Source organism: Polistes dominula, unplaced genomic scaffold (genome assembly GCF_049000335.1).
Source record: "Polistes dominula isolate Pdom_NZ unplaced genomic scaffold, Pdom_raw_medaka contig_15, whole genome shotgun sequence".
Classification (NCBI taxonomy): Eukaryota; Metazoa; Arthropoda; class Insecta; order Hymenoptera; family Vespidae; genus Polistes; species Polistes dominula.
Window position 1 is genome coordinate 1,588,393 of NW_028300915.1, and position 22,980 is coordinate 1,611,372.

Below are 22,980 nucleotides of genomic sequence, written 5' to 3' on the forward strand. Positions count from 1 at the left end.
AAGAATGATAATAACCTAAAACAAAAACCAAGATGTATACATACACATATATATATATATATATATAAAACAATATGGCGTTCAGTCGAGCATGGACGTCGATTTTTCTTAATTTGATAGAATTCATCTAAATTAATTTGTTAATTTGTTTCTTTTTTTTTATTAATTTTTCTTTTACAAAAAAAAAATTTATATATATAGATATATATAATTTGAAATAAAAAATAAAAAATAAAAACATCAAGAAAGATAATAACTTAAGATAAAAAACAAGAGATATGTACATACAAATATATATATATATATATATATAAAAATATGGCGTTTAGTCGAGCATGGACATCGATTTGCCCGGTGACACTACAGGAAACAGAAGGGAGGTGAGGAAAGGAAGGGAGGGGAAGGGGGTGAGAGTGTACGAAATTAGTTCAATCTCGTGCGTGCGCGCGCGACAAGTGGAAAAACGTTTGTATAAAGCAATTGGATGAAGTAAGTGTAAGAGAGAAAGAGAGAGAGAGAGAGAAAGATAGATAGAACACGTATGTGTTAGTGTGCAAGTATATTGTAAGTATCGTAACACTAATAAGAAAGAGTGAGAGAGAGAGAGAGAGAGAGAGAATAAGCGTAGGTGAAACTTGATATTATGTGTAACGACTACGTGAATAAGGATAACAATATCATGTTAGAAAAAAACATAACGAAAAAAAAAAAAAAGGAAGGAAAATAGAAAAATGTTAGAAAAAGAAAAGACTAGATAAATTGAGAAAATGTATAAAAAGAAAAAAATATAGAAAAAAGAAATTAATTAGTACGATTTATTATTCATCCTTATGCATTACTATTAGGTGTACAATTTGATTTCCGCCATTTTTTCTATAAGCCATCTGTAGGAAAATAGCGGAAGCAAAGTTGTACATCTAATAGTTTTCTTTCAAATGATCAAGGACGATCAACCAACCGGTTATATACATATACATATATGTATATATATATATATATATACATATGTTAGAATGTATTTAAATCGCATTGGGGGATTGTTTATATTATTTAAACCTCTTACAGAGAGATAGAGATAGAGATAGAGTGAGTGAGTGAGAGTGAGTGAGAAAGAGAGAGAGAGAGAGAGAGACAGTCAGCAGAGAAAATCCGATCGATCCTGATTAAGACCCACGATGCGAAATAATCAAACTTCTAACGCGTCAGAGATCATACATATGTATGTATGTATGTGTGTGTGTGTGTGTGGATTTTATTTAAGTGTGAATGTGTGTGTGTGTGTGTACCGATAAAAGAGATTCCATCGTGCCGACACGTTCAGAAAAACGTCAGAACACTTTCGCGTACGATTAGAATTTCACAAGGATTATTAAAAAAAAAAAAAAAAAAAAATAAAGAAAAGTAATAAAGTATTAATAAGTGCTTCTTATTATTCATCACTATGATATCATTATTATTATTATACGATATCGAACTGATTATTTTTCAATTAACAATTATTTCTAATTCTTATTTTGTTTTATATATTTATTTTCTATTTTATTTTTAATATATAGAATGATAATATTATTTCTAATTGTTATTTTGTTTTATATATTTATTTTCTATTTTATTTTTAATATATAGGGTGATAATATTATTTCTAATTTTTATTTAATTTAAATAATATATATATATATATATATATATATATATATATATATATAGGATGATAATAAATCATATAACCAATTAAAAAAAAATTCTCGTATAATTTCTTTTTTTATATTAAAGTTGTATCGAATTTTTTACTAAAGTTTTCTTATGACCTGTTTTTAACTATTACATAGTTTTTTTTTGTTTCTTTTTTTTTCAATTCTTTTTTTTTAAACAGCAAACAATTTATCAAGATCTACCTTAAAAGTTAACGTTAAATTAGACTAGTCAAGTTGTCGATGTTATATTCATGTATATGGTCGATAAAATTACATTTTATTTTTATTTTTATTTTTCCTCATACGATGATTTTTTTTTTTTTTTTTTTTTACGCGTTTATCAAAGATCGTGTTAAGCTTATCGCAATATAAAAAAAATTTGAAAAATCGAACGGAGAAGATAATTATCATTGAAAATGTAAACAAAAAAAAAAATAGAAAAACGTATGTAATATAAAATTAATAAATTAACTAGCAATTAACGTGAGTTTTTTTTTTTTTAAGCAACACCTGCACTTGTTTGATATAATATATTATAAAGTTAAAGGTTCTTATCGATCGAACGTTTACAACGAGTGTCGTTAATTAAAAATCGAGTATTATATATATATATATATATATATATATATATTAATTATAAGACTAAAATATCGTTTAAATAAATTCGAAATATCTAACGTTAATCCAATAATCCACATTACTCGATATTTTATTTATTGAACAATAAATGAAAAATAAAAGAGAAACCTTCGAAGGATTTCATTGTACATCGATAAACCCACGTACAAAAAATAAAAAATAAAAAAATAAAAAAAATAAGAACCCTTCCGATTGGGTCAAATTATTATACAAAAAGTTATCAACGTAGGCAATGACTTTAAACAACAAAAAAATTGAATAAATTTGAAGATTTTAATTTAACAGAAAAGTTTATAAAAAAAAAATAAATAAATAAATATAAAAAGCTTTATATTTACTATATATATATATATATATATATCGTTGTGATATTCGTGGGTGTTCGTAATGGCTCGTTTAATATTGAATAGAACAACAACAACAACAACAACAACAACAACAACAACAACAAAATAATTTTATAAATCTCAAATGAAAATTGTATATTCCAAAAGTGTTCTTATTCACCGTGTGAATTAATAAATTGAACCAACAAAAAAAAAATCCGAAGAAATTTGTCATTAATAATTAAATATCAGGATGAAAAATGATGGTTACCATGAAAAGAATAATCATTTTTTTTTTTTTTTAACCGTGGTGTCGTGTTCGGTGATTCAGAAATTTTCAAATACTTTGGCTTCCAATCGTGAGCCACCGTGAAATGTGGGCAGACATCAGAGCATACACCACCTACGTGTTTCTAAATAAGGTTTATTCGTAGGTTGGTTTGAACACCAGGAGAAGAAGAAGAAGAAGAAGAAGAAGAAAAAGAGACGAAAAATATGCCTCGTACAATCTTACTTGCTCAAAAACAACCTGACAGAGCCGACCCCCCTCCCCCTCCTCCTCCCCCTCCCCCGCCTATCCTACCTATCATCATCAACATGAACAAAAAGTCTACACGAATGAACGAGACAAAAACAAAAAGAAATAAATGTAAAAAGCGTTGTAAATAAAATTACGATAAATTCAAAGATACCAAAAAAAAAAATGTAATATAAATAATATTATTACTTTTTTTTTTTTTTTCAATAACATTCCTTCAAAATAATTTCACGACGTTATTCGCAGTTGAATACGTTTAATTGATGCACGTAGTCGTCCAGTCTAAAAATTGACCAATCACTGTTGAGATAATATTCTCTCAAGGTAAAAGCGAATGAAGAATTCAAATTCAACAAAGATATTCGTCAAATTCTCAGCTGAGAAATAACAAAAATTGTTAATTATAAATAATCACATACGTCATAATGTATATTTAAACGTGATAATAAAACATCGTCAAAAATGACATCAAAAAAAGTATGGATTATTATTGAAATATTTTTGACCAATAATGCGAGTATTATTATTATTATTATTATTATTATTATTATTATATTCGTTAATAAAAGAAAGAAGAGAACAAAGTTCGTCGTCGTCGTCGTTTTATTATATAAATATAAACGCACAAAAAAAGTAAATAAATTATTCTATCAATCGATCGATCGTTAAATATACGCGTAAACAAGAAGAACGGATCGAGAACGTGTTACACACGTGCGTATACGTGCGTACATATAAGTTACGTGTTTGTCTCTCACAGTAACCGTAGTAGACCTAGGGGAAGGAAGGTAGTAAGCAAAAGCAATGAAAGGAGGGGGTAGTGAAGGGAGTAGGTGGAAGGGAGAACAGAGAGACCACTGCCGTTTTATTGGCAGAGGTGAACGACTGCAAGGTGGACGCTTGCTTGCTTGCTTGCTTGCTTACTTACTTGTATTTCGTTTAAACGTTTCATCGTTCAAACAAACTACAAGTTTCTAGGTCAAAGTAATGATTTCTGTACGTGATGCCCTAAAAATCCGCTACTTACAATTAGATACAATAGGGAATGCAAAAAGAAGAAAAAAGAAAAGAAATGAATTGAAAATAAAAATAAAAAAATAAAAAGGAGGAAAGTTGAGTGGCCCCGTGCTAGTTAGACAATGAAAGACCCACAATAACGAGTTAACCATTCATTAAAATGATTATTAACCGTCCAGTAATGCGAACACGCGATGATGATTAATATGACCAATCGAAAAATACATTTTGTGAAGTTAGGAAGATGTACTTTTGGCTATCGTTTATTTAATCATCTATTTTAAGTCATCTGCTAGATTTCTCTTTGGGCCATAATTATCATTCATATATACATATACTAATGCCAAATTTAATATTGTCTACTTTAATACTTTAAATGGTATGTGATGATGATATGTAATGAATGTGTTGAATAAAGTGTGAAGAGGTATTATATGGATATAGATTGTTTTCTGCATTCATCACATTCTTGTGTGTTAATTCTTTTAATAACTCGAATTTTAAATTATATTTCACAATCAGATCATTTGTTGATGTAATTATTTATCAAGATTAGGTAAGACTAGTCAAGATTATTATGCGATAAATATTGTACTTTTGTGTTATATAAAAGAGGTATTATGTATGGCTATAAACTTTTCTTACTAATTTTTATATTTAACTATAAATTGTAACAATATATTGTTTACAATGATAAATAATAAATAATTGCATTAGAATATTATTATTATTTGATTTGTTGTATACTTTATGGTCATTTCCTTCGATACAGATATCGCTGTGTTTTAGCGTAAACTTTTACACCGTAGTTAATTTCTTAATTTTTTTTTTTTTTTTTTTTTGAACACAGCATTTTTATTATACAACATTATATTATTATAATAATGAATTATAAATTACATTTAACAGTTTTAAAAGATATCTTTAGTTGTAATTTATCTTTGAGACTTCTATCAAATCTCTTCGCTGTGATTTTTACTATACGCATGCAATTCTTATACAATATTACTTATTCTAATTATTCAAACTATTTCAAATAATTTATAATGTTTATTACAACTCTAATTATAAATTAACATTATTTTATAATAATTATAAATATATATATCTTTAATTGTACATTTTCAATATATTGGTACATGTCACAATTCTTGTATCGGTTACTCGACAACTTAAAGCATACCATATTTCATGTTAGATAATTATTGATCTTAATTACCCAATATTATACTAAAAATAAGTAAAATTTACTTTTCCGTTTATTGCCATACAATATTATTTGAATTTAATAAAAGTTTCTGTACAAAAATATGCATTGAAATATGACTTTTAGTATGTCGACAATTTTGAGGTTATCTTGCACCGACATCATAGGAGAGAACTATAATTTATAAGTTAGATGAATTATAGTTTGCTATGTGTTATATATAAATATAAAATATGAAGATGAATGCATGATATAGTGCTGTTTATAATAATACATTTAGTTTTAAAAAAAATGACTGCAAGTTATCGTGAACTATAATTATTATTGTATTAGAGTTTACGACAAGATATGAGATATCAATAGATTTGTTAAATGATTATCTATCTAATGAAAGATGATTAATGTGTTTTTAAATAAGACACAATGCTTATTTATTACATGAAAAATACAACAGATCAGAAAAATTCTTCGACACCAAAAGTTGTATGGCTTAATAGGACACCGATAAATGGTAAGTTCCTTAGAATGCTCCAAAATGATTCTACATTGATTGAGAACCTTACATTGTTGATACTAATAAAAGATAATTAGAAAATTCTTTAATCATGTAATACCTGCTTGATTAATGCAAATATGAAATTCTTTACTATAGAAATGCTTTCGACAGACAGTCTGCGCAGTTTCATCACTTATATATTTTTTTGTTCAAAAATCCTCAACACTACATAAGAATAATAATAATAACTATTATTATAATATAATAAATAACTACAGAACATGTATCCCTGCATGAGTGAATATATATGATGACAGCAAAGAAAGTATGAATGTAAAGTAAGTAAAGTGCAGGGGCCAAGATAGTATGCGAATGAATAAAATATTACTACTAATATAAAAACGGAAATAAATGAAATGAATATAAAACTAACCTTTGAGCTGTGGTAGCTGTTGGAGCTCGACGTCCTGTGAGTTTCTGTATCGCGAGGAACTCTGGGACTTCTTGGACTTCTTCTTAAGCGATCGCTTAGCGAAGGGATCTATCCGATCGACGAAAGTCGCTGACGACATGTTGGGAATTGAACTCGGAGGCACTCTACGTATCTCTAGGGTGAAATTGTCGTCTTGAACGGGTGTAGTTAATGTTTCGTGCCCCGATTTCCCGGACGACGTCGACTGTGACGACGACGACGCCGGTGGCGGCGTTTGCGGCGACGGCGACTAGAAACGATGGCGTCGTCCACCTCGAGGAGGCCGCATTCCGCGTGGAAATTAACGTCGATATCGACTCACTGCACTTTCACGATATATAAAGGGGGCAAAAAAAAAATACAAGATATAGGGGATGATGAGAGCTAACTTCTTTAGGTGACGTCGGTGCAGAGCAACACACACTCACATGCACACGCACACACTATTGGTACCGTAGGTAGTACAACCAACACACTAACGCGAATCGAGAGCACGTGGTATACCTGAACACGGTAACCTACTGTTCACGCGTTCCTGCGGCAGAGAAGGTCGACGGTCGCGTTTCGGTCGTGCATAGCACGCGTCCACGGTGCCACCGAGGAGAGAAGAGAAGAGGGTAGGAAGGGGAACAGGGAAAGGAAGAGGAGGGAGGTGGTGCAGGGGGTGGTAATGGTGGTGGTGGTGGTGACGGTGGTGGTGTTGGTGAGGGAGAAGGTGGAGACGAGGAAGATATCTTTCTTTCGAGATGTCGACGTGTCGATGAATTATGGGTGTTGCTGCTCGAATAGATCCATCGAGCGAAGTCAAGATGACGACGAAGACGGCGAGGTGGACGTCGTTACTTCAACGTCTAAATCTGTCCAGGAAGGAATCTTTTCTTTCTGTCTCTCTCTTGCTCGTTTTCGGTCTCCCTCTCGCTCACCGCTGCCGATTCGTCGGTATCGTCGTGCGTTGTCGTCGTCGTCGTGGTAGTCGTCGTCGTCGTCGTCGTGTCGTATACTATCTCTCTCTCTCTTTCTCTCTCTCTCGTCCCGTGAAGAGGCTCTCGTTTTTCTCTTTCTTTCTCTTTCTCTCTCTCGTTAGGCGTTGTCATACGCGGACGTACGCCCTGTCTCTCCTATGTGTCGAGGTTTCCACCTACACCGTAACACCGAAGCGTCGTTCGTAAATTTTCTTGCTCACTACGAGCGGATAATGAACTAGCTACCTGCGAGCAGAAGGGTGGTCCTCCCTTTCTTACATACACATACACACTCGCGCACACTCTCTCACTCTCTCTCTCTCTTACTCTCTCCCCCTTTTTTACTCTTTTCCACACACACAATGTATGCAGCATACATATACGTGCTACCCCTCTCTCTCTTTTTCTCTCTCCCACTACATCTACTCTCTCACGCACATAAAATCGTTGTTCACACACTCTTTCTTACGTACGCAGCGCTCACCGGTTTGCTCTCTCGACGGAGAATCGAAGAATTAGATAGAAAAGACAGAGAGCACCGGCGATACGAAGAGGAGCTGTAAGAGTAGGAGGAGGAGAAGGAGAAAAGAAGGGCTAGGGGGATTCTTACCGCGCAGTCGTGCTTGCTTGTCGACTGACTCTACGAAGCACCGTTACGAAATAGCTCGCGCGAGCCAGGGGCGGTCTCTCTCTCTCCCGCACGAAAAAGCGTCTCTCTTTTCTTCTCTCTCTCTCTCTCTCTTTTTATTCCCCTCTTTATCTCTATCTTTATCTATTTTTTCTCTATCTTTCTCTCTCTCTCTCTCTCTCTCTCTCTGTGTCGTCTTCTCTATCTTTCTCTTTTTGTTTCTAAATCATAGGCGGCACACGTATGCGGTTTAACACAGAACGTATTTTTAAATCTTCCGTTCGGCACGCGTCGTCTCTATCTATCTCTCTCTCTCTCTCTCTCTCTCTTTCTTATTATCTCTCGGCACTTTCCTCCGTGAATTCAGGATATTGAATACGCATTCACACACTAGGAACGCGTACACGAGAAACGTCGGAGGAGGCTCGAACGGCGCTCGGCCGCCATCAGCTGCTCGTAGAGACGACGAGCTTCTTTCATTTTCGCCGACGAACGATGTAGAGACGATGAGCACGACCTCGTCAGGCGTCGAGAACCGACGAGACCCGACGACGATCGAGCATCTTTTCCTTTATCGCTCTCTCTCTCTCTCTCTCTTTCTCTGTTTTCCTCCCCCTCTCTTTCTCTCTCTTGCTGGCTCGTTTACTCGCTCGCGCTCTCTCTTTCTATTTCTTTTCGGCTTCTCGAACGCGCTCACGGCACGGACGACTATGATTTTTCAAACCTTTTATTCCGTACGGTAAATCTTCAATGACAAGGAACGAAAAAAAGGAAAAACGTTTTCTATATCACACGAGAGACAGTTTCGCCTCTCTCTCTCTTTCTCTCTCCTTATTAAAAACCCGTCAAGAGGTGCCTTGTGTGCCTGAAAATAGTAATGTCGTTCGGCAATCATCGGCCCGGAGATTGCCGATTCTTCACGGAATTGCTCGAATCCTTAAGATGGCGCCATCGCACGAACCGTCGAGTCATACGATATTTAACAAGCCTTCCCAATGGTCGATTCCCTTAAAAGCAGCTTCCATTTCGAGCAGTTTTCTTCTCTTAGCGCTACTTTTAAATTCCATTTGAAAATTCGCCTATATGTATCGACGTAATAATACGATATAAAATAAATTCTATGTACCATGATAAAAATATATAAAACTCTAAAAGATAAAGAAGGGAACTTTAAATTCAATGCTGTAGAAATAATTTAAAGAACCCTTAGTAAAATTCGTTTATTAAAATTTATTATTCTATTTGTTTTGTTTGTATTATTTTAAATTAATTTTTATATTTTATTAATAAATGATTAACACGGATACATAATTACCATTAATGGTCGTAATAGATTCACTGTAATTGCCTATTGGCACTTCTTTACATTGCGACGTTGGCCCATTACCATAAAAACATTTCGATCAATAATATGTTTTTTATAAAACAAAACATGGTAATATAATATTTCACTTTTTGTCGTTTAAAGCCATTTATTTTATATATATACACACACACACACACACATATATATATATATATATATATATATATATATATGTATGTATGTATATAAGTCTGTTTTGATGAGTTAATAATGTCGATGATCTGTAATCCTGTTTGGTCATTGATTTACAAAAAATATGTGATATACCACTGCAATGTTTAAATTCCAATGAAGAATTTCTAAAATTTCTACGTATATAACATCAAGTGATTTTTATATTAATGTAAGGTATTTCAAGAGAAAAGTATTCAAAGGAAATTTCCATATAAATGAATGATGAAAGTTTATATATATATATATTGTGCTATTGAAATAAATTTTCATTATTTTCGTTTCTCAAAGAGAAAATAAGTTAATTTATAAAAGTTTTGTTGATTGCAGTCATATGGTTGAAATCATTTGTAGTATAACGTATACAAAAGATCGATAAAGAAGTGACTCGATGTTATCATAAGAAAAATTAGAGTTAAACGTCTGAATTATTTCACAATTTGAAGCAAGAGGTTAAGAATCATTGGTACACATTGACAGATAATTTGATAATTAGATAACGAAATGTGAAATTAAAATTGTTTGACTTTCTTTTTTTTTTAACTTTTTCATTGAAAAAAAAAAAAACAATGTTTCTTTGATGTATGTAACTAATAAAATAGTAAAATGTAAGTGAAATAATGATCACAAATATATATATATATATATATATATATATATATATATATATATATATATATATATATAATATTTGTATATTATTACTATTGTGCCAAAAGATGTAATTATTTTGTCTATAATTATCTTTCAGTTTTCTATACTATTACAATGCCGTTTAAATTTCATTTAAAGAGAAGTCGTCAATATAATGTAGTGTCCAAAAATCAATATGTAATATGTATAGAATTATTGGATACTACATCAATTGAATGTACTTTAAATATTGACAGTTTGGGTCAAGAATGTCTTGACAATATTGTACAACGATTAGGTCTTGTACAACCAGAAATTTTTGGATTACGTTATATAAGTCGACATGGTTCTCCATCTCCTCGATGGGTAGATATGGATAAACCATTGAAACGACAACTTGAGAAAGAAGCTAAGAATTTTAGTCTTTATCTAAGAATTATGTACTACGTTACAGATGTTCAATGTATACAAGATGAAATGACAAGGTTAATTACTTTTTATAATAATTAATAATGAATGTTATTACATTATCAATATTTTAACATGATTTGAATTCTTTATAAAGGTATCATTATTACCTTCAATTAAAAAGTGATGTACTGGAAGGTAGAATTCATTGCAATTCTAGACAAGCTACCCTTTTAGCAAGTTATTCGATGCAAGCTGAGTTTGGTAATTATAATACAGAACGACATACAATGGAATGTTTACAACAGTGTACCTTCTTTCCTAAAGTAAGATATCAAATTTAGTGTGTTGTTATATAGAAATATTTTTAAATACAGTTATTATAAATAATATATAATTATTTGTACGTTATCAGGAAGTAATACAATCAGAACCAGGTGGATTAGATGTTTTATTGCATAATGCAGTATGTCAATATAAAAATTTAATTGGAGTAACACAAGCAGCAGCTGAAGAATTATATATTTCTGTAGTTATACAATTAGAAGGGTATGGTAATGAAACGTTTCCTGCAAAGGTACATTGATAAGAAATAATTGAATCAAATTATAACATATAATTTAATAAAATCATTAATTACAGGATAGTACTAATTCTGAAGTGATACTTGGTGTATCACTTAATGGAATTATGCTGGTATGTCCTAAATCTCAAACAACTCACTTTTATAGGTAATTATAATCCTTATTTTGCAATGATATTAATAATATTTATAAATGATAGTTGTATGTGTGTGTGTGTGTATATCTAAATGAAGTTATATAAATTTAATATATAATTATTTTTGTTATTAGGTGGAAAGATATTAGTAACGTTATAAATCATAAAAAGACATTTAGAATAGAATGTCAGTCTGAAGGTGAAGATGCAAAACAATTTATATTCAATGAATCACGTGATGCAAAATACGTATGGCGTTTGTGTATAGCACAACACACATTTTATATGCAGCATCAAGAATCACGTCCATCAGAAAGATCTAATAATGCATATTTTGTAAGTAAAGTGTAAACAAATATTATTATGATTTTAATTTTTAACATTTCAATCACCAATATTGTTGACATAACAATTCAAACTGTGTTTTACTTTAATCATCAGATAAATTAACACGTACTCTGTATTTCTTCTTGTTGTTTTGTACAAATATTAGGATACATTTGTTAATTTGATTTGTTAATTTTAGTTTAAGAAATATTCATAAAAGATTTAATTGAATTATTATTTCAAATATGTATTAAATAGGATAGCGATACAAATGATTCCGGAGAACAAGCTGTATCTATGGAAAATCGTAGAGATGATGATCACATGCATTGGACTAGTTACAATGATCTTTCAACTTCACCGTATCCTGTAGTTTCAGTTTCTTCAACTGAAATAAATAATTTACGTGCCTTATTACCATCATATAGACCAGCACCAGATTATGAAACGGCCGTACAAATGAAATATAATAATGGAGGAAATGCTCCTCAGCCTTATTATGCAAATCAGTCTACTATCGTTGGACAAGATATTTCGTGCCTTCTTGGTAATGTGGTAAATAGAAGTAGATATTAATTTAAAAATTAATACCTGCATCCTTCATGATTTTGAATATTTTAAAAGATTTTAAATATACAAACCGTATTATATTTACATACTCAAATATTATATATATTTTTGAATAGTATCAACAATTTTTAATGTGTAATTAAATATATTTATATATATATATATATATATATATATATATATATATTTATTACATATTAAAAAGAGATTATCAGAAAAGACTGAAAGACACGATTATTATTTTTCTTTTGTTAGTAATAAAAGGTATTGTATTATATCAAAAATTTTCAAAAATTAACTACAATAAATGTTATATAATTTATAGTAAAATATATATTATAGATGATATAATACTTAGTAACTATTGTAGAATCTAATGCATACAGAGTATTATCAATAATTCTTTTTTTTTTTTTTAACTTTCACGTTATTGCATTATTATTTTTACATAATTTACATTAAATTGAGATTTTAATGAAAATGCTCGAAACATATTAAAGAATATATATATATATATATATATACATCATGAATATAATTGTTATTAAGAATTTTGAAAATTGTATAGTTTCGATGTAATCTTATTTTTTTACCAATTTAATTATATTTAATAAAATTGCAAAAATATATATTATAAACTTTGTTGCACATATCATAATAAATATTATCTCTAATGTAATTAGTTGAAATCAAATAAAATTTTGTTAACCCATTTACTGCTAGACATATTTAGAGCGATGTAATTGCAGGACCAACGCAAAATGCAGGTAATTTTTGCCACCGGTTTAGTAATATTACATCATCCTTGAGTATGTTATATATTGCTTCTACAGCATGTTGACTAGTCAATATTAAACCTACATTAACATACATGTCGTTGTTTATATTAAATCATATGTATAATGAATTTATATATATATAATATTTATATATTACCATCAAAATATTCAGGTCTATGTAACCAAATTTTTAAAGCTGTGTTACCAATAACTTCCAATCGTGAGTTATACAAATAATTGCAATTATAATCAGCTGATTGTAAAGTAGTCAAATAATGGTCTTCTAGTAAATTTTGTTCATGTAATCCTTTACATAAAACTATGCTACTACATGATTTTGCCGTGATAAGATAAATGTTATTGTACTAATAGATTAATAATTTAAATATTTGTGATATTTGCAAACTTAAAATGATATTACTTTACATACGAGGATAACATTACAACGATTTTTAAGTAAAATACGTTTCAGAATTATTGGGGGTAGAGATAAGGGGAATCATTTGTTCATAAGAAAAGTGTCCTTCGAAATGGATTAAATTAGGGTGGCGCCACATTAGCATCAGGGTAAATGATAAAAAATCAATAAATGTACTATTGACCAGTGCTGTCAGATCGTGGGTAAATCTTACCCTCTCCCTGTGCCACTGGGATTGCACACAATGAAAGTTTTCCATGTCCGTGTGTTTGGGATGTCGAAAGAAGTCGAGTGTAACCGAAGTTGGCGGGCACGCCGGAGTGGCACACTATGAAAGCGACTCGTGTCGTCCGAACACATGGACATGAGTCGCTTTCATAATGTGCCACTTCGTGGCCAACCGCCAACTTCGGTTACACTCGGCTTTCCTCGACATCCCAAACACACGGACATGGAAAACTTTCATTGTGTACAATCCCAGTGGCACAGGGAGAGGGTAAGATTTACCCACGATCTGACAGCACTGCTATTGACACTTCACGAATTAAAATCATTTTAGCTACACGTTTTATCATAATAATTTTTTAAGGTTATATTTACTACATTATTTTGTACTACGCAAGTAGTTGAAATTTTCAATAATTAACTACTTTAGTCGCCAATAATATTAAATATTTTAATTCGGCATACTTCAATTTGTTTGCAATTGCTGATTATCAGAAAAGACTGAAAGACACGATTATTATTTTTCTTTTGTTAGTAATAAAAGGTATTGTATTATATCAAAAATTTTGAAAAATGAACTACAAGAAAAGTTATTTAATTTATAGTAAAATATATTATAAATGATATAAGACTAAGTAACTATTGTAGAATCTAATGTATACAGAGTATTAACAATAATTCTTTTTTTTTGTTTTTTAACTTTCACATTATTGCATTATTATTTTTACAAAATGAACATTAAATTGAGATTTTAATGAAAATCCTCGAAACGTATTAGAGAATATATATACATCATGAGTATAATTGTTATTAAGTATTTTGAAAATTGTATAGTTTCGATGTAATCTTATTTTTTTACCAATTTAATTATGTTTAATAAAATTGCAAAAATATATATTACAAACTCTGTTGCACATATCATAATGGACATTAATCTTTACTGTAATTAGTTGAAATGAAATAAATAATTATATGTTAATAATTATTCACTCCACAATGTATCACAGTTATAGAAGTATTATAATAAATAAAGAAAATATATAATATTAAAAGAAAATATAAAATAATATGATAAATAAAAAAAAGTAATAATATAAAACTCTAAAAGAATAATTAATAACATATAACATATTTACAACGTTGAGAATAAAAATATTTTATATGTCAGATCGTTAAATCTAACCTACTATTGACACCAGCATTGATAATAGCTTCTAATAAAGATGTTGGATTTGGATTTGCTGCAGTGGCATAAACTTCAAATTTAGCCTCTATTAGATTTTCTTCAGTCTCAGGATCAATTGCTACTGCTTTTACATTTTTTATACAAGCAGGATAATCCCTTAATATGGATACAAAGTAATCTACGCATAATGGACTAAAAAAGACAAATATTTTTGGTTTAGTACTAACGTTATTTAAGACATCAGCTTTGAATGATTGCCTAATTGCATTCCAATAAGCAACAATTTTATACAGATAAATGGTATTTTTTGAAAGAACTACTTCAAAGGGGCCTTGTGCAATTTCAGTGCAAGGGTATAACAGTGGTTTTATTATTAATGCTTTACGAGAAATCATGATCTCTACAAGATCCTTGGTATCATCGGTTTCACTACCTAAACAGAATTCTAAACCAAGGTTATTTTTTGCTAGTGATGAAATTGCATGACCAAGGCAATATGCAGGTAATTTTTGCCACCTGCTTAGTGATATTTCATCCTCCCTTAGTATGTTACATATTGCTTCTACGGCATGTTCACTAGTCAATAATAAACCTACATTAACATACATGTCGTTGTTTATATTAAATCATTTGTATAATGAATCTCTATATATAATATTTGTATATTACCATCAAAAAATTCAGGGTTTATTAACCACGATTTTAAATCTGAGCTATTAACAAATTCAAACTGTGAGGTATATAAATACTTGCATTTATAACCAGCTGTTTTTAAATAAGTCAAATAATTTCTTTCTTCTACAGTTTGTTCAGGTACTTCTTTACACAAAACTATGCTATCGTATAATCTTGCCATGATAAGATAAATGTTATTGTACTAATAGATTAATAATTTAAATATTTGTGATATTTGCAAACTTAAAATGATATTACTTAACATACGAGGATAACATTAACACCACTTTTAAATAAAATACGTTTGATAATTATTGGGGGTAGAGGTAAGGGAAATCATTTGTTTATATGAAAAGTGTCCTTCGAAATGTATTAAATTAGGGTGGCGCCACATTAGCATAAAGGATAAATGATAAAAAATCAATAAATGTACTATTGACAGTTCACAAAATAAAATCATTTTAGCTACACGTTTTATCATAATAATTCTTTAAGCTTATATTTACTACATTATTTTGTACTACGCAAGTAGTTGAAATTTTCATTAATTAACTACTTTAGTCGCCAATAATATTAAATATTTTAACTCGGCATACTTCAATTTGTTTGCAATTGCTGATTATCAGAAAAGACTCAAAGACACGATTATTATTTTTCTTTTGTTAGTAATAAAAGGCATTATATTATATCAAAAATTTTCAAAAATCAACTACAAGAAAAGTTATTTAATTTATATTATAAATGATATAAGACTAAGTAACTATTGTAGAATCTAATGTATACAGAGTATTAACAATAATTCTTTTTTTTTTTTTTAACTTTCACATTGTTGCATTATTATTTGTACATAATTTACATTAAGTTGATATTTTAATGAAAATCCTCGAAACATATTAGAGAATATATATACATTATGAGTATAATTGTTATAAAGAATTTTGATAATTGTATAGTTTTGATGTAGTCTTATTAATTTAACCAATTTAATTATGTTTAATAAAATTGCAAAAATATATTGTAAAGTTTGTTACACATATCATAATGGATATTAATCTTTACTGTAATTAGTTGAATAAAAGAAAATTCTGTTAATAATTATTCATTCACAATGTATCACAGTTATAGAAGTATCATAATAAATAAAATATATATATAATATAATATAATATTATTCGCAATGAAAAAAATAATAATATACAATTCTAAACGAATAATTAATAACATCTAAAATATTTACAACATTTAGAATAAAAATATTTCATATGTTACATCATTGTATCTGAATTACTATTGCAACCAGCATTGTTAATAGCTTCTAATAAAGATGTTGGATTTGGATTTGCTGCAGTGGCATAAACTTCAAATTTAGCCTGTATTAGACTTTGTTTAGTCGTAGGACCAATTGCTACTGCTTTAATATTTTTAATATAATTAGGATGTCTCTTTAATATGGATACAAAGTAATCTACGGTAGATGGACTAAAAAAGACATATATTTTTGGTGTAGTACTAACGATATTTAAGAAATCAGCTTCTAATGATTGTCTCATTACAGTCCGATAAGCAACAAGTTTTTTTAAATCAATGCTATTTTTTGAAAGAACTTGTTCAATGGTTGCATGTGCAATTTCACTGCAAGGGTATAACAGTGGTTTTGTTATTAATGCTTTATGAGAAATAATGACTTTTGCAAGATCCTTGGTATTACCGGTTTCACTACCTAAACAGAATTCTAAACCAAGGTTATTTTTTGCGAGTGATGCAGTTGCAGGACCAACGCAATATGCAGGTAATTTTTGCCACCTGCTTAGTGATATCTTATCATCCTTGAGTATGTTATATATTGCTTCTACGGCACGTTGACTAGTCAATATTAAACCTACATTAACATACGTGTCGTTGTTTATATTAAATCATATGTATAATGAATATATATATATAATATTTATATATTACCACTATAATATTCGGCGTTTTGTAAGCACATTTTTAAATTTGGGCTATTATCAAATTCAAATCGTGAGGTATATAAATAATAGCATTTATAACCAACTGATTGTAAAGTAATCAAATAATTGTCTTCTTGTAAAGTTTGTTCAGGTAATCCTCTACATAAAACTATGCTATCACATGATTTTGCCATGATAAGATAAATGTTATTGTAATAATAGATTAATAATTTAAATATTTGTGATATTTGCAAACTTAAAATGACATTACTTTATAAATACGGGGATAACATAACCACCACTTTCAAATAAAATACACTTGAGATTAATTAAATCACTAAAATATTTTTTTTTTAAACATAAACTAATAAACCTGTATGAGTAATAAAGAAATAAAAATTAAAATAGTCATTCTGATAGACACTAAATTGAGTTATGAAAATTTGAAATCATTTTATTACTAGTTCAGAATTTATAAGATAATTTTTCAAGAATTTTTCTCATTGGTTCTGCTCTCGACCAATGGCGTTTAACCTATGTAACATACCTGTCAGTGAGTGGACTATCTCAAGGGACGTGTTATTATTGTACAAGATTTGACAGTAGTGACATAGTAAACAGCTGATAGTGTGGAAATAATAAAAGAAAAGAAATTTTGGTGTTATGTATATTGAATATTTATAATATTGTAATTAATTAAATCTAAAGATTGATTTTTATACATTAGTGTTTTTCAAATTTTTAGAATTATTGACATATTATGTTTTTTCAAAACCTATTTTCAATTAGGATAACCTATTAATGCAGAAAGTTATAAACTGTTCTAAAATAATACAAAATTAATCAAATATAATAATTTAGATTGTGTCATTATAAAATGTTCTTGTAAAAAATTATTAGTGTATATAACAAAAATAATGAGGTTATAATTCTATTACAATCTTATAATTATTTGATTATATTTTATATTGAATTGAAAATCACTTATTAATGATAAATAACATTGTGCATAACCTAGTTGATAATGATCAGGTTATAATTCTATTACAATCTTATAATTATTTGATATTAAATTTAAAATCATTTCTAGGATTAATAACATTCTGCATAACCTAACCAATAATTTGTAAACATAAGAAGTGCATTTAGGTATAAATTATGAATGAACCCATTTTCGTTGTCATTTTTATTGAAACACTCTTTTAGGGTACATAACTTATTATCTAAATAAGCAGTGAAAGAACGTATAAAAAAAAAAACATGGGAAATGAACAATTTCTTATCGATCACAAAGTGGACATTTATCCTCCTTACTATTAAACTAAACATGTTAAACGTATATAAACGAAGGCACAACGATCCTCGACCCTTACGAATGATTTCACCATGAAAACGTGATTATAGACTAAATAATCATCATCTATCTTCCCTTAACACTCTTTCATTATTATTTAATCTCTCTTTCTTGTTATTTTATTATTTTTTACTTCTTAGCACTTGTAATCATGGCAAAATTGAACTCTTTGTGAACATTGTAATACAAATATACGCATAAGAGTTCAAAATACATCGTAAAGGGGACCGAGTGCCTTCTAAGTATTCAATTAGATAAACACATAATATTTAATCATGATAAAATTCCAAATTTATGTCTTATAACGTAAATTACCTCCTATTGTACAACGCCGATATATCTAGCTTATAATTAATTAATCAATTAATTCATTAATTCTTAAATCTATATTCTTTCTCAATTGCAGCTTCATTAAAAGTAAACACGGGAAAAGAAGTTAAAGAAAATGAAAGAAGAAAAAAAAACAAATGCTGTGTACGAAGAAAAGAGGCATCATTCGTTCAAGATATGTATGTATTATTTTTGTGTTTGGTCTCACAGGTGAATATTTTGTTTATATTTGAATATTTATGAAAATCATATTATAATATGCTTTTTTTTTTTTTAAAAGAAACACCTTTAGAGAGTCCAATAACGGTCATATAAATCATACTAAATTATAAAAAGCTTAATACTATTATAATAATAATAATAATAATAATAATAATAATAATAATAATAATAATACATATGTATATATATAATATACTTAAATAATAATCACAAAAATGAGACCAAAGTCCTAGTAGCATAGTACTCCTATTTGAATAAAATGACTCATAAGTGAGAAAAATGATTCAATTAGTGGTCTCAAACTTAACTTTTAATGAGTTCTATTTAAAATGGTTAATTAATGTAAGAACTCTTAATGGTCACAAGTATGGTCTTATCTGTTTTTTTTTTTTTTTTTTTTTTTTATAAACTCATACTTAAAATTATATTTAAAAACAACAACGCAATAATTATGTGCAATTTTGCTGTTTGTTTATTTTTTGTTTGTTTTAGAGACTCTGAGATCTTTATACTTTACTAAGGTTTATCGAACACACATATACTAATATGATTTGTTCGATAAAAGTAATTTCAGTTAAGATCGGTTGGCACAAGAACAATCGGCGAGTACAAGAAAATGTAAAAAAAAAAAAAAGAAAAGAAGATTTACAATAAGATAAAATAATAAAAAAAGAAAGAAAAAAATAAATGCTTTTTTTTTTCTTCTTCTAAACGTAGAACAAATTAATTGGACAAAAAAAAAATCAACGTAATTGTCTTTTTCGTTAACTTTATATCAATGTTTAATTATTGGACAAATACTTTTTCTAAATAGAAGAGTAAACTTTTTTTTTTCCAAAATCAAAATTAATTCCTTTAACTAAAACGCCACTTTCTTAAATTGCCTTGATTTGATTTTTTTTTTGTTTTTTTTTTTTACATTGATTTAATATTAACAATTAAAAAAAAAATATATTTCGTGCAAAGTAAAAAAAGTAGAAAAAAAAACAAAAAAAAAACAACACGTTGTAATTCAGATTGATATTTCATTTGTTAAGCATTTGTTTTGTTCTTTAAAAAATTTCAAACAAAAAATTCGTAATCCTTGTCATTGCACGAAATAATTGATTTATTTCAAGATTTTCTCGTTGTTAGTTTTTTTTTTTTTTTTTTTTTTTTCGTAAATTGTTTAAACATCTTATATAATAAACTATAATCAAAGTTTTCATTAAAACTTGGACATATTGTACGCGTGTAATTATATCATAAATTTATATATATATATACTTTTATATATATATATATATATAGAATTGGATATAATAACTCACATAACACGGACAAATTGTATTTTTAGGTAATAATCGTACGATGATACAACTTAAATCTACGCTTTTATAATAAAATAGGGTAGAAAAGAAATAGAAAAGTATGACTTAAGTACAACCACAAAACTTGGTCATTATTATGGCATTCATGTTATTATCTATAATCTATTATAAGATTAATTAATTAAATGCTCACTTGATTTTGTTTTTTTTTTGCTTTTTTTTTTCTTTTTCTCTTTTAACTATCTTTCCTACTTTTCTTTTTATCTTTCATTCTGTTTTGTTTTTCTTTTCTCCCTTATCTCTTCTCTCTCTCTCTCTCTCTCTCTCTTTCTCTTTTTGTTTCTTTTCTTATCTTTCTCATTTACTGATTACTCTATTTTCATATGAGAAATGTCTCGTCATCAGTTTAGCTTTTTTTTTCTTTCTCTTCTACGATTTTTATGACTATCTTTTTTTCTCGTAATATAAAACAACACATTATTCGATAGAATTCTAAATTCGGTTTAATCGTATTTTAGAATTTTTCTTTACAGTTTTGTAGTTTGTAATTTGAAACGATAATGTTTATTTATTTATTGAAATTCAATTATTTGATTATTGTTTTATTTCAAATGTAAATGTTTATAAAGAAATGTGTGTGTGTGCGTGTGTGTTTTGTTATAACTTTCTTTTACTTTTTTTTTTTAATTCAATTTTTTTTTTTTTTCAAACAATATTTCATCATTTTATTTTGAAGTTTCAATAATTAACTTTGAGTGAAATTACACAGTAATTTTTGGAAATTTTTTTTCTATTATATATCTCTCTTTTTTCTTTTTTTATTTTGTTCTATTCTCTTTTATATTCTACATCTATTTATCGTTATTTCTTTCTTTCTTTTTTAACTTTATTTTTTTTCTATTTAAGGATTGTATTCATTATGTTGAAATTCAATGATCGAATAGAAACGATATGGCCGACTTTCACGGGCATTAGTTAAAAAATAGTACAAAAATTGATTTTTTTTGTACAATTATTTTCTCAATTTTTCTCTCCTTCTCTCTCTCTCTCTCTCTCTGATTTTAGAAATGTTGATTAGTCGAAAACTAAAGAAGAGTGTCCTTTTGATTTGTTTCTTGGTCCGCTCATTTTTTGCCTTCTTTAGCCCTTCGTCTGTCGATCTAAAAATAAAAACAAAAGTTAATATTTACAATTCAAAAATATCCATTTAATATAATATATATATATATATATATATATATACATCTCTGGCAGGGATCTCTGGCAGGGGCGTGGCGTAGCAATTCAACCTATCTACTCTAATTTTGAATTTAGCCACGAGATAGCGCATTCAAGTGTTAGAGATCCCACGTGGCATAGCAATTCGACCTATCTACTCTAATTTTGAATTTGAATTATTTATGTATATATATATATATATATCTTCTCTTCTTAATATATATAAATTACGTGTCACGTTGTTTGTTCGCAATGGACTCCTAAACTACTGAACCGATTTTGATAAAATTTTGCACACTGTGTGCAGTTTCATTCAACTTGAAAGATAGGATAGTTTATATCTCAATTTATAATTGCAATATTATTTTATTGCCAATTATTTGTTTATTAACAAAGAGTCATGATTATCTCTGTTATATATATATATATCTACAAAAGATAAAAAATATTTTTTAGAAATATAAATTAAAGGGAATATTATATATTATATTTACTTATTATATTATTTTATATATTAATATATTTTATTATAATTTTAATATATACCTGTTATTCCGTACTAAATTTGATTTTACATATAAAGATACACCCTCTATACAAAATGTGAGTATTATTATATATAATAATAATAATAGTAATAATAATAAAAAGGGGGGAGGATATAAATTTAGTTCAATTTTTCTTCAGATCCTTTTACTTATTTTATTTTTTATTATTTTTTTATTTAAAAAAAAAAACAAAGAAAAAAACATCAACGATCAATATCCTTTCGATTCTCGTGTAATATCTTGAAAAAAAAAAAAAAAAGGAAAATGTGGTGAACGATATAACGTGAAAGGACTACTATCTAGGATATATTTCTTCTATCTTCGTATATAATGCAAAAAGCCCTTTTTGAAGAGAGTACCAATAATTTGACGTAATTTAATAAACACGAGGGCTGCCTTAGCGTACCGCGCACAGCTCGTGCGACTGTTATTACTGACAGTTTGATCGGTATCTCAAGAGTGCATAATAATGATGCACTCTAGCGAATCGCTTATAGTGGTGACCGATCATCGGTCATGCAAATTGGCAGCCCAAGAAGGGATGCCTGGCTGCCTTGCTTGCCTTCCTTCTTTCCTTCCTTCCTTCCTTCCT

At 28.5% G+C, this 22,980-nt stretch overlaps 5 protein-coding genes across 13 annotated transcripts in view; 1 reads left to right on the plus strand and 4 right to left on the minus strand.

Moving 5' to 3' along the window:
- The window catches only part of wdb (serine/threonine-protein phosphatase regulatory subunit widerborst), a 33,137-nt gene extending 24,268 nt beyond the window's left edge, over window positions 1–8,869 (minus strand). Inside the window, exons 1-2 of one of the 4 annotated variants that reach the window (XM_089170314.1) lie at window positions 7,962–8,869; window positions 6,351–6,710 (exon numbers count right to left, since the gene is read on the minus strand). In XM_089170314.1, coding sequence (XP_089026440.1) covers window positions 6,351–6,489 — 139 coding nt within the window. In that variant the 5' untranslated portion in view covers window positions 6,490–6,710; window positions 7,962–8,869. Of the gene's footprint in view, window positions 1–6,350; window positions 7,598–7,835 lie in introns of all 4 variants that reach the window. The other 3 variants (XM_089170313.1, XM_089170312.1, XM_089170311.1) reach the window with 3 other exon arrangements.
- Window positions 8,870–9,530: 661 nt separating this feature from the next.
- On the plus strand, window positions 9,531–19,360 carry Pez (protein tyrosine phosphatase non-receptor pez). 4 transcript variants are annotated; one of them, XM_089170315.1, is made up of 9 exons: window positions 9,531–9,688; window positions 9,847–10,124; window positions 10,268–10,634; window positions 10,715–10,883; window positions 10,973–11,134; window positions 11,200–11,288; window positions 11,412–11,613; window positions 11,863–13,867; window positions 19,167–19,360. In XM_089170315.1, exons 2-8 carry the CDS (start codon window positions 10,097–10,099, stop codon window positions 12,178–12,180), a joined length of 1,335 nt encoding a protein of 444 aa, XP_089026441.1. In that variant the 5' UTR covers window positions 9,531–9,688; window positions 9,847–10,096; the 3' UTR covers window positions 12,181–13,867; window positions 19,167–19,360. The 4 variants fall into 4 exon arrangements, with proteins under 4 accessions (XP_089026441.1, XP_089026442.1, XP_089026443.1 ...); XM_089170316.1 differs by having other exon boundaries at window positions 9,541–9,693; XM_089170317.1 differs by lacking the exon at window positions 9,847–10,124 and having other exon boundaries at window positions 9,543–9,688.
- On the minus strand, window positions 13,874–15,749 carry LOC107068181 (uroporphyrinogen-III synthase-like). Its single transcript, XM_089170319.1, has 2 exons — window positions 15,452–15,749; window positions 13,874–15,374 (listed from the first exon to the last, which is right to left on the minus strand). Exons 1-2 carry the CDS (start codon window positions 15,636–15,638, stop codon window positions 14,761–14,763), a joined length of 801 nt encoding a protein of 266 aa, XP_089026445.1. The 5' UTR covers window positions 15,639–15,749; the 3' UTR covers window positions 13,874–14,760.
- On the minus strand, window positions 16,257–17,863 carry LOC107068266 (uroporphyrinogen-III synthase). Its single transcript, XM_015324487.2, has 2 exons — window positions 17,414–17,863; window positions 16,257–17,336 (listed from the first exon to the last, which is right to left on the minus strand). Exons 1-2 carry the CDS (start codon window positions 17,598–17,600, stop codon window positions 16,723–16,725), a joined length of 801 nt encoding a protein of 266 aa, XP_015179973.1. The 5' UTR covers window positions 17,601–17,863; the 3' UTR covers window positions 16,257–16,722.
- sano (CABIT domain-containing protein serrano) overlaps window positions 18,578–22,980 on the minus strand; it is a 122,221-nt gene continuing 117,818 nt past the window's right edge. For all 3 annotated transcript variants that reach the window (XM_015324462.2, XM_089170309.1, XM_089170310.1), the window contains one exon: window positions 18,578–21,782. The gene's annotated coding sequence lies outside the window, so the exon portion shown is untranslated. The remainder of the gene's footprint in view (window positions 21,783–22,980) is intronic.

What these genes read in the sequence shown, in the direction of transcription:
- Pez (XM_089170315.1), top strand. Translation starts at nt 10,097, where the DNA reads ATGTATGTAACTAATAAAATAGTAAAAT. An exon ending in ATGAAACGTTTCCTGCAAAG is followed by an intron (nt 11,135 to 11,199) that starts GTACATTGATAA and finishes CATTAATTACAG; the next exon opens with GATAGTACTAATTCTGAAGT. An exon ending in CAAACAACTCACTTTTATAG is followed by an intron (nt 11,289 to 11,411) that starts GTAATTATAATC and finishes TTTTGTTATTAG; the next exon opens with GTGGAAAGATATTAGTAACG.
- LOC107068181 (XM_089170319.1), bottom strand. Translation starts at nt 15,638, where the DNA reads ATGGCAAGATTATACGATAGCATAGTTTTGTGTAAAGAAGTACCTGAA. An exon ending in AAACCCTGAATTTTTTGATG is followed by an intron (nt 15,375 to 15,451) that starts GTAATATACAAA and finishes ATGTTAATGTAG; the next exon opens with GTTTATTATTGACTAGTGAA.
- LOC107068266 (XM_015324487.2), bottom strand. Translation starts at nt 17,600, where the DNA reads ATGGCAAAATCATGTGATAGCATAGTTTTATGTAGAGGATTACCTGAA. An exon ending in AAACGCCGAATATTATAGTG is followed by an intron (nt 17,337 to 17,413) that starts GTAATATATAAA and finishes ATGTTAATGTAG; the next exon opens with GTTTAATATTGACTAGTCAA.